This window comes from Gracilinanus agilis, chromosome 2 (genome assembly GCF_016433145.1).
Source record: "Gracilinanus agilis isolate LMUSP501 chromosome 2, AgileGrace, whole genome shotgun sequence".
NCBI lineage: Eukaryota > Metazoa > Chordata > Mammalia > Didelphimorphia > Didelphidae > Gracilinanus > Gracilinanus agilis.
In genome coordinates, this window is record NC_058131.1 from 321,001,609 (window position 1) to 321,013,267 (window position 11,659).

Below are 11,659 nucleotides of genomic sequence, written 5' to 3' on the forward strand. Positions count from 1 at the left end.
GCTGAACCTTTCTTAATGTTTTAGAGACATATGGAATCAGAGGTGGGTTTTGAACCCAGAACTCCAGAGCCAAAGTTCTTCCCTCTATGCTGCTGTGCTTCCTGACGATAATTAAGAAGAAGGGGGAGTTCTATTTTTCAAATTTCAGGATATGGCAGTCAAAATTTCACAAGGTAGCGAAAATTTGCTATAGAAACTTGCCCTTTCTTGAAGCAAGCTCTACCTTACATTGAACTAAATTGTGCCTTTCTGCAAATCCCACCCATTGCTCCCAGTTCTATTCATTTTGTATGTGACAGTCCTTCAGGTATTTGGAGACAGGTATCATGTATGCTCAGCCTGGAGTCAGGAAGACCTGTCAGTTAATATCTAGCTTTATACACTAACTATGTAACCCTGGGCAAGTCACTTAACCTTGTTTGCCTCAGTTTCCTCATCTTTAAAATGAGTTAGAGAAGGAAATGGCAAACCACTCCAGTATCTTTGCCAAGAAAACTCCAAATGGGGTCATGAAGAATAAGATGTGACTAAAAATGACTGAAGAACAATGTCATATACTCCACAAGTTATTTTCCTTCTCCAGACAAAACTGCCTCCAGTTCTCTTGAAGGTACAATTTTTAAGTACACTATATCCTTTAACTAGAAGATCCATGAATTTTTAAAAAATATTTTGATAGCTGTAATCAATTTCCTTGATTTCCTTAAATCTTCTGAATTTTAAAATGTATTTAAAGATATTATTCTAAGAAGAGGTCCATAGGTTTCACCAGACTACTAGAAAGGTGAATGACACAAAAGAGGTTAAAACTCTCTGCTCTAGACAAGCTGTCCTTCTCACTAGGCAAGCTAGCTATGTACATGAATTCATGCCAGTGATCATGTTCTTAAGACTCAAGGTATCTTCTTCCTATATGGAAGGAAAGCAGATTTTGTAAAGAGAGAGAAGAAATGATCTGACCTTGAACCTTAGAATAGATAATTGTAATGGAGTTCTTCTTTATGCTTCTTCCATTGTTCACCTTCATTCAGATATTGGGCTAATCTTGATCCAAACTGTTAAGTTGGAAAAAAATTTGTTTTGGATACCTCTAGCTTCTTTTTACATCCTTTCTCTCTAATTCCATCACCTTCTTTATTACACTTTGTTTTTGGGTTCTAAGGGCTTGTGTGCCCAATCCTATCTTCTTCACTAATTAAAAAAACCCACCCAACCAAACCAACTTCTATCGTGGAAGAGACTGAGGATTATACATCACATGGTTTATCCAAAGCCTGATTCATGATGCCTGTATATATATCTATTATTTATCATTGATGTGCCACAACACTCATTTGTCTCTTTTGAATGGTTTCTTGCTTCTCACAGAACATTTGTTATGTACTGAATCAATGAAAACCTTGTTTCCATTTTTTGGAGTATGAGGTCTCATACTTCCCATAAGGTTTTAGTCCATTATCAATCAGTCTATAAGAACAGTACTAGAAATGTGGTCCAATTTTTTTGTCCTTTTGGCATGCATGAATCCGTCACTTAGCCCTAGATTTTATTATCACTGGTAGAGGAAAGAAAGGAATTTGTCCTGGAGGAAAAAAAGAGCCTTTCCTGAGATACCCTCACTCTTAGGTTTGGTTTTGGTTGTTGTTATCTTGTTACTGGATGATCTGGTTTTTCAGAGAGTCCCAGGAGGAGGAATTCAGAGATGCCAGTTGTATTTCCTTTTTGCATCTCCTGATGTTGTTATCTTGTGACTGGGTCAAGGAAGGTATGAGAAGTGGGTATTTGAAATCACTTCACAAATATGGGCCATATGAAGACAAGATCAGCAGATGCATTTATCGACCTTGATGATCAAGAGTTGAGACACAAGGAGAATGGTCTCCTAATAATCCCTAGGTATCTGCTAAGAGTTGTGGAATGTCACCAAGATGGAGCCATTCTCTTGCTGAGCAACTTCCTTAGGGCTCTCTTCATGTCCTTATTCCTCAGGCTGTAGATGAAGGGGTTCATCATAGGAGTCACCACTGTGTACATCACTGAGGCGATGATTCCTGTGTCTGCTGAGTAGGAGGATGAGGGCTGTAAATATACCAGAATGAGAGTCCCATAGAAGAGAATGACTACTGAAAAATGGGAGCCACAGGTGGAAAAAACTTTGTGCTTCCCATCATCAGAAGGTACCTTGAATATAGTGAGGATAATGTGGACATAGGAGAACAAAATGCATGCAAATGGGATGAAACCAGCCAAACTGGCATCAATAAACATTACCACCTGAAAGATGCTAGTGTCTGAGCAAGAAAGTTTGAGAAGGGGTAAGAGGTCACAGAAGAAATGGGGGATCACATTGGATTCACAGAAAGAGAACTGAGCCATGAAAAGAGTGAGGGAGAGGGCAATGAGGTGGGAGCAGAGCCAGGATACAGTCACCAGAAGCATACAGCGTGTAGGGCTCATGACTGTGGTGTAGTGGAGAGGGAGACAAATAGCCACATAGCGGTCATAAGCCATGGCAGCAAGGAGGAAATCATCTAGAAGAGCAAAGGCCATGAAGAAATACATCTGAGTGAGGCACCCAGCATAGGAGATATTTTGGCAGTGGGTCCAGATGTTCATTAGCATCTTGGGGACTGTGGTGGAGGTAAAACAGGTATCAACCAATGAGAGGTTGGCCAGGAAGAAATACATTGGAGAGTGGAGATGGGAATTAGAGGCAATGGCCAGGATGATGAGCAGATTCCCCAATATGGTGACTAGGTACATGGCCAGGAATAGCCCAAAGAGAATCAGCTGATGATCTGGTTGTTCAGAGAGACCCAGGAGTAGGAATCCAGAGATGCCAGTTGTATTTCCTTTCTGCATCTCCTGAAAAAGACTGATTGAAAAGACTCTAACTAAAACAGGGAAACTAATAGAGGATATTGGAACCTCTATCTACCATTCTGGTCTCTAGACTGGCCACTGTGGAAATGCAGCATGGTGCCACTACAAAGACTTGATGTGATCTAGTCTTTGAACAAGTGCAAAATTCCCAGGATATTGCTAATTCTAATAATAACTATATCTATATTTCAACCATATAGAAACTGTATTTTGATGAATAGAAAGTTGGCCACAGAGTTAGATGACCTGGGTTTAGATCCTACCTCTGATAGACACTGATTGTGTGACCCTGGTCAAACCACTTAATTTGTGTTTCCTGGGCAACTCTCTTAAATTATTTATTTTGGAATAGTTGCTGCTCTGTATTAGCAAATAGGTGTTTCTGCACTGTGAGTTCCTTTTACCTATGGGCTCAAAGGTCTGAACCAATGTTTCCATAAAATGCTTTGTGGTTTATAATGTGCTTTCCTCATCGCAAAGTTATGCAAGTATTAACTCTCTTTTTTGATAGATGAAGAAGTTGAGGCTCTGAGAAATAGTCATGCTGCCATCATAGAACTCATTTTTGTAAATCCAATTCTTATTTTCTATTATTTGCTACTTTCTTAATTTTAATCCTGTCTTCTGATTTCAAAGGCATAAGTTGTTCTCCAGGGCAGAAACTTCCTCTCTCAATGCACATTGGCTTTTATTGGATAGCTATGTGGAGAGGGAGGACAGAGTCCTGGACTTGTTATTAGGAAGAGGTAAGTTCAAATTTTGCCTTAGACACTAACCAGGCAAGTCATTTAACCTCTCTCAGTCTTGTTTCCTCATCTATAAAATGAGGATAATAATACCTCTTACCCTCTTACCTTTCAAAATTGTTATGAGGATAAAACAAGGTAAAATGTATAAAGTGCTTAACCTTGAAATGTTATGTAAATACAAGATACTCTGCAACTTATGGTCATAGAGAGTTTCTTGGAACACTGAGAATTGAAGTGTCTTGTTCACTAATCCAGGATTTGACAAAGCAAGTGCCTATACCCAGATTTTCCTGATATTGAAGATTGTCTTCTATTCAGGCTGCCATGTGGCCTTCCTGTACTGTCTTTCTGAGTCTCAGTTTCTTCCACCTTACTTGTCACTTATCTCAAGACTATGTAATTTATAATAAAAAAAGATCCCCACTTACTTCAATTCTGGAAATGATCTTGGCAATTTGTTGGCATGGGTTGTCTGTCTTTTGCTTTTTGTGCCCCTTCTGTGACTTTGCAGATGTTCTTTGAGAGCTATGACAGAAAAAAATCATCTTTCATCCAGAGTTACATATTCTAATCTTAACTAGGCTGGGAGTCCTCCTACAGCCCCACACTAAAATCCATTTCACTTTGGCATGACCTTTGAGAACCTAAACCAGTGATGGGCAAACTACGGCCCACGGGCCAGATTTGGGGGGGGGGCTGAAATGTTCTATCCCTTGGGCGACATTATTCCTAATCTGAAGAATACAATGAGTAGGATACAATACAATGAAACTTCAAAAGAGTTGCCTTAGAAATAGACTAACAGATGAGCATTTCCTTTCCTTTGGCCCCCTCTTTAAAAAGTTTGCCCATCATTGACCTAAACCATTTTTGGTTTAGACATTTAGAACCAAGGGCTACTTCCTTAATCAATAAGGCTTTGGAGAAAGAGGACTTTAGAGAGGTTAATCATGCCATACTATTTATTTGTCTTTTTTTTAGAATCAGATATTTATTGTAGCTTGTAGTTTTCTGAATAGATCTATCATCAATTTATACATCTTAAAATGAGACCCAACTGTGATTATAGGTGGTACCTGTCAGTATAAATGTCTTTTCTATAAATTGGAATCTAAATTCAGCAGCTACTATGACAGTCTATGGAAGGAAGAGATCGACACATTAATAATAACAGAGGCAACTGTTAGTCAAAATCAATTCTCTTCCCTATTTTAAAATCTAAAATTTTAAATTCCTTTTAAAAATGCTTAGGTTTCAGGCCATTTGCTAACAGGTCTGGTTTGGAACAATGTGGCATGAGGACCTTTTGACAAAGTGTCTAGAGTTGAGAAGTTATTTAGTAATTCCTTTTGATTTATCAATTTACTTGTTAATTCATTCAAAGAGATACCCCTTCCTCCTGCTGAGAGATCAGAAGTGTGAGGAAAGGCCCACTATCGTAAGGAATTCTACCTGGTACTGGAGAGAAGTTATTTCTTGGTTAGATGTTGATGAAGAGGGAACCTGAGATGAGATGAGCAAGTGAGACAGGGGCTTTTTGATGATTACCGTCCTGGGCCTTGTTTTCCTGCCATCATTCCAGGGCAGCATTGCATCTGATATTATCTATCTTGAACTTTATGTATTAGATGACATTGTATATATTTTGTTGAGCTTGGAGACAGGAAGACCTGAATTCAAATTTGGCCTTAGTCACTTACTAGTTGTGTGTCTCTGGGCAAGTCACCTAACCTCTGTGTACTTCAGTTTCCTTAACTATAAAATGGGAATAACATTGATAGCACCTACCTCCAGGGGTTGTTGTGAATATCAAGTGAGGTAACTAGTCAGCTTTATTTATTTATTTGTTTATTTTTTAAATTTAAAACTCTTACCTTCCATCTTGGAATCAATTCTCTGTATTGGTTCCAAGGCAGAAGAGTGGTAAGGGTAGGCAATGGGGGTCAAGTGACTTGCCCAGAGTCACACAGCTAAGAAGTATCTGAGGCCAGATTTGAACCTAGGACCTCCCATCTCTAGACCTGGCTTTTAATCGACTGAGCTACTCAGCTGTCCCCACATAGTCAGTTTTAAATAAATGCTTATTTCCTTTTTTCCTTATACCCCAACTGGACCTGTAGAATTATGGAATGGGCAACTCCTCACCAATCACCTTAGAAGCTAAAGTGGGATTGATTTTAAGAGAAAAAGGAGAGATGGGCGATTGTGAATGCATCAATCAGTCCTTACCTAGCAGGAACCATCACTGGAGACACTATTTCTGCTGTCTCTTCACTTTGTCCATGAATGAGAAATTCATCGCAGGGACTTGATTGAAGATTAGAGACCAATTCAAATAGCAGAAGTGACTGATCAATTGGCAGGTCTAAGGAAACTACGGAGCAGGCACTTGGATCCCACTTTGGACTTTTCATATTTTGTTGATTCAGTTGATTAGGAAACCACTGAGACACATTCCCCAGTTTCCTCATTAGAGACCCAAAACAAAAAAAAAATAATTATCTGACCTATCTACTTCTTCCAGGCTCAGGGACCTCCCAAGTCCTTGAGGCACATGGAACTCCTCCCCCTTAGAGTGACCAGCCCTGGAAATAGAGGAAGGCGCTGCTGCCAAGCTCTTTGCTTGTCTCTGTCTTTTTCAGTCCTGAGACTAAAGTTGTCTAGAAACAAATGAGAATTGTAATAATGGAAGGATTTTCTCAGAGCTGAGTGGAATTTGAAAAAAAAAGGAAAAGTTGGGTTTGATTTAAAGGAAAACTTCTTAATAATTAAATGTGGTAAAAAAAAGAATTTTGGGGGGGATATAGGTATTATAAAACAAAAGAAATCAATGGAAATGTATTTTTAAAATAAAAAAGAGAGGATATAGGTAAGCAGAAATTCTCCTAATCCACTCAGACCAATTTCTTCCTCATATAAAAAAATTAAAAAATAACTTCAGGAAGCAATGTCCTAAATCTTAGATATTTCTTGCTAGAAAATTTCTATAATACAGGTGGTTGCTAAGAGAGAAACGAACCAGCTGAATATCAGTTCTGATTTCTTATTCTTGTAGTACTTAAGGCAATTTAAAAATCTGTGGTTATTGAAAAGAAAGGTCCTACAATTGAAGCTACAGACAAAAGTGGAATTAACTTCCTTAGGATGTCATTGGTTCATCTTCCTTGGAGATTTTCAGATTGAGGCTCTGTGATCACTGATTATTTATGTTATTGTTGAGGTTCTGAAGTGAGGTAAACTAAGTCTTTGACCATAAAACCTGTTTTTCTCTGGGGAAAGTAGAAATCAGAAATGAGCTTTCCTGTGAAGGTCAGTCAGCTCAGAACCAAAACAACACAGTCAGGATCCATGAGAAAGTAACTTTCTTTACTGCCTCACAGTCCAGGATAAGATATATGATGGAAAGTCCCAGATTCTACACTACTAACCAAAATAGCTTCCAGATGATAAAGTTTGCTTGCTTTATCAAGGTTATGTTTCAGAAATGAACATTGTTTGCTTTGTATCTTGCACCTTATAAAACAGCATTGTAATTTTAGTCCGGTGCAGCCTTCCTTAGAAAACTGCCCTGGCCAGTAGATACAATTATAATTAAATGTTGGTTCCATTAATCTGAACTTCTGGGTGTCCGGACTCGCTATTTGAAGTAACCCACTTCAGTTCCACTGGGGCACAAGCTGAACAGCTTTTGAGGTTATTTCCAATTTTATAATTCTGTGTTTCTTTTGATATTAGTAGAGGTGATAGGAATAATAATTATAATGATGATGGTTCTCATTTCTATAGTATTTAACAGTTGACAAAGCATTTCATGACAATATTCTATGATAGGAGGTAGATGCAAATAAGAATATTCCCATTTTAGAGATGATTAAGGTTTGTTAGGTGAGATTAGAGATGACTTGCTCAATCAGTCAATCAACAAGCATTTATTTATTCAGTGAAATGGTAGAAATAACACTTGGATTCTGGGGTCCTAGGTTCAAATATCAGATCTAATATTTACTAGCTATGTGACCTTGAACAAGTCACAACTTCTCTGCATTTTGATTTCCTCTTCTGTAAATTGGGAATAGTCATAATTAACATATTAATTGTATTACAGAAGCAAATGTACAATTAATTTTAATAATATAACTATATATAAATATGTTATTTTAACAATAGTACGCTATGGAAAATTTGAGCTTTTGATGGAGGAAATCTTGGGTTTCATAGGAGGGCAGCCTGGAGATTGTTTCTGCTACAGTCATGATTGGGTTTATTGTGGGATGAAAGTTGGGAGGTGAGATTCTAAGGTGATAATACATCTAGACTAATTAGTCAACCAGTCCATATGTTTTAATTGAATACTTATACAACCATGGAGCCTTTACACTAGGTGCTATACAAACTTACAGCTGCTGGCATTTATATCATATTTTACAGTTTCCAAATTGCTTGAAATCTTTTATTTCCTTTGATACTTATGATAGCCCAGTGAGGCATGTTGTGGAAGTATAGGGACAGGGACTGAATGTGTGTTTTCATTAATCTAAAGGACTTCCTGTGGCTCTGTGGCTAAGAGCACTGGGCCTGGCTTCTGGAAGCCTTGAATTCAAATCCAGCTTCAGATACTTCATACCTGTGTGATTTTGGGCAAGTCACAACTTCTTTGTGCTTAGGAGGCAGTTAGGTGGCTTAGTGAATAGAGTGCTGGGCCTGGATTCAGGAAGACTTGAGTTCAAATCTTATCTCAGACACTTCCTAGATGTGATCCTGGCTGAGTCACTTAACACATTGCCTGACAAAAGGGTCTCTTGGATCCACTTGAGAAGGAAATAGCAACCCATTCAAGTATCCTTGGAAAGAAAATCTCATACATAACTATGGTCCTTGAGATTATGAAGAGTTAGACAGACTGAATGATAACAAAAAAACCTTTCAAGTGAGGGAGTTCCTTCTGTTAATGCAAGTTAGCACCTTCTCTGCCACTTCCAGTTTTAGAAAATTATTTCAGGTACTGAGAAATGATTTGCCTGGGTCATATTTTAAGTATATGTGTGATGGCAGAATTTGAACCCAGATCTTTCTGGCTTTAAGACCAACTTCCTACTCATCATATCATTTTAGATATGGGGAACACTGATGTACAGAGAAGAGAAGTGGCTTGCCCCAAGCTACACAAGAAGGACTATAGCCTTGGTCTCCTGACTCCCAGTTTATTCTTCATTAGACCATACAATGATATCCACTTGTTTAAGTTTTCCCTTCATGTCTTCAGGTCCTAGCACAATACCTGACTCATTGTGTGTTTAGAAAGCAATGTTGAACAAAAAATTAGTTCCTGAGACGGGAGGGGATGATTGGGAGATGAAAAAGGGCAGGGGAGGTGGTGCTAAGTGAGGCATCAAGATCCCGGTCTGTCCTGGATGAAGGAAGCTTTGGACTTGTTTTGTAGTAGGAAAGAATTTCTAGGCTTCTGCCTGAATAACTCATTATAGTTCTTCCTGCCTCCTTACTTTTGATCAAGTTGTTTTGTCATCCCAGAATATCTTCCTCACTCCTTATCTTACTCATCCTTCAAGGTCCACCTTAAGTCTTACCATGTCCATGAAGCCTCCTCTGTCCACTCCATTTTCTTCCCTTGCCTTCCTTTAGGCCTCACTGTTCAGATTGCTCATTGAATTTAGAACTACACATGACCCCAGTTTAATATAACTCCCTCATTTTTCAGGATGAGAAAACTGAAACTCAGAGAGCTGAAATGACTTGCTCAAGATAATATAGGGAATAAGAAGTGGATCTGGGATTTGAATTCAGGTTTTTTGACTTTTGAGTCAGGGCTTTTTCCATTTTATCCTGCCCTCCCACTCATTGGGCATAGCTACAACTGTCTAGTATCATCATTTTTCTTTGATAGATACATTTTTCCTCCCCAACTAGACCATAAAGAATTTGGTAACAAGGGCCTCCTTGATGTGCTTTCTATAAGATGCTCCATCTTCTGACTGAGCATTTTCATTGACTGTCCTGTAGAGCTGGAATTCTTTCCCTCCTCATCTTTACCTCTGCTTTTCTGAATTCCTTCAAGTTCCTGCTAAAAGCCCTCCTTGTACAAGAAGCCCTTCCCAATCTCCCTTAATGCTGCATACCTTCCCTTTTTTTGATTATCTCCAGTGTATCTTGTACCTATGTTGTCTCTGCTCATTAATAAGCTCTTCTAGAGTAGAGACTATCTTTTACCTTTCTTTGTATTCCCAGCACTTAGCAGAATACCTGGCAGATAAGGAATCAAATACTTGCTGATTGACCATCTGACTCTTGAGATGGGTGTCTATGCCTTATCTCTTTCTATCCCCAGGATTAAATACATAATTGGTAGGGACTCAATAAATATTGGTGATGACCACCAAATCACAAAAGGATCCTTATGGACCTAATAGCTCAGCCATCTTAATTTACAGATTGAGAAACAGAAGTGAAGAGGAGTTAAACAAGTCTAGGTTCACACAGGTAGTGAATTTCAGAATGAGTGCTAGAATCTTAGTCTTCAAACTCATTTAGCTCCCTTTCAAATGCATTAAATTTTTTTTTTAACCATGAAGACAGATACTTTCCCCCAACTCATTTTGAGGAGGTCATTCTGCTCAGTGAGAAGAATGGCTCAGGCTATTCTGCTCTTCCCATCACTTTCCTCAAGGCACCCTTCATGTCCTTATTTCTGAGGCTGTAGATGAAAGGGTTCAGCATGGGGGTCACCACAGTGTATATGATTGTTACTACTCGGTCCTTGGTGACTGAGTAGGTAGATGAGGGGCGAATGTATACTGAAATGATGGTTCCATAGAACAGTACCACAACAGTGACATGGGAACTACAGGTAGAAAACGCCTTATACCTCCCTCTCCCTGAGGGAACCCTTAGCACAGCACGTGTGATCCAGACATAGGAGATAACTATGAATAAGAATGGACTCATGATCACCAAGGACCCTTCAGTGAAAGCCAAGACCTCATTGATGGAGGTGTCAGAGCAGGAGAGTGTCAGTAAGGGCTGAACATCACAGAAGAAATGATGGATAATGTTAGGTCCACAGAAGGACAGGCGGGCCATGAGGAGGGTATGGATGAGTGAGTGAAGGTGAGACACCATCCATGACATGGCCACCAACAGGATACAACGCCTGGGGCTCATAGCTGTGGTATAGTGTAATGGGTTACAGATGGCCATGTAGCGGTCAATAGCCATTACAGCCAGGAGGAAACTATCTGTGATGCCAAAGGCTACAAAGAAGTACATTTGGGCAATGCACTGGGCAAAAGGAATGGCCTTGTTCTGCATTAGCATGCTCACTAGCATCTGGGGCACAATAACTGTGGTGAAGCAGATGTCAACCAAGGACAGGTTGGAGAGGAAAAAGTACATAGGAGTGTGAAGGCGGCTATCTTCCAAGATAGCTGTAATAATGACTGTGTTGCCTATCACATTGAGGAGATACATGGCCAGGAAGAGTACAATGAGCCACACCTGCTGCTGGGGATCAGTGGTCAACCCTAGGAGAAAGAATTCAGATACACGTGTTTGGTTTGCCTTCTCCATTGCAGCCCTGTGGGGAAAGCAAAATTAGGGACCATTAGTTGTTTTGGAATCTGGGACTTCCCATAATTTGGAACCCCTTGGGGACCCTTCCTGGTGTCCTTTAGCTTAGAGAAAGCATTAAGACATCTTTAAAATTCACCCTTGTGCTCTCACATCTTTTACATTCTTATTTCAAGAGAGGATGTTCACACACTACTTTATCCTTTCCCTAACCTTATTACTGGTTTTGGTCTTATTGGATCTTAGTAGCCCTGAGATTTGGCTTTGGAAAGAATTTTGAAGGTCATTCCTTTTGCTTTTGTAGAGGAGGGGACTTAGTCCCTAAGAAGTGAAGTTATTTGGTCAACTAACTCCAAATCTAGTGTCCTGTCCATGACACTAGATGCTTCCTCCCTTTGCTATGGCAGTATCTTCCACACAAATCTTCTTTTGTATAATAAGCTTGA

The 11,659-nt window shown here is 39.3% G+C and overlaps 2 protein-coding genes across 2 annotated transcripts; both read right to left on the minus strand.

Moving 5' to 3' along the window:
• Positions 1-1,920: 1,920 nt before the first annotated feature.
• On the minus strand, positions 1,921-2,862 carry LOC123235377 (olfactory receptor 1-like). Its single transcript, XM_044661496.1, has one exon. The coding sequence runs from the start codon at positions 2,860-2,862 to the stop codon at positions 1,921-1,923; it is 942 nt and encodes a 313-aa protein (XP_044517431.1).
• Positions 2,863-10,283: 7,421 nt separating this feature from the next.
• Positions 10,284-11,213, minus strand: LOC123235378 (olfactory receptor 1L6-like). The gene has a single exon (XM_044661497.1). It carries the CDS (start codon positions 11,211-11,213, stop codon positions 10,284-10,286), a length of 930 nt encoding a protein of 309 aa, XP_044517432.1.
• Positions 11,214-11,659: the final 446 nt, after the last annotated feature.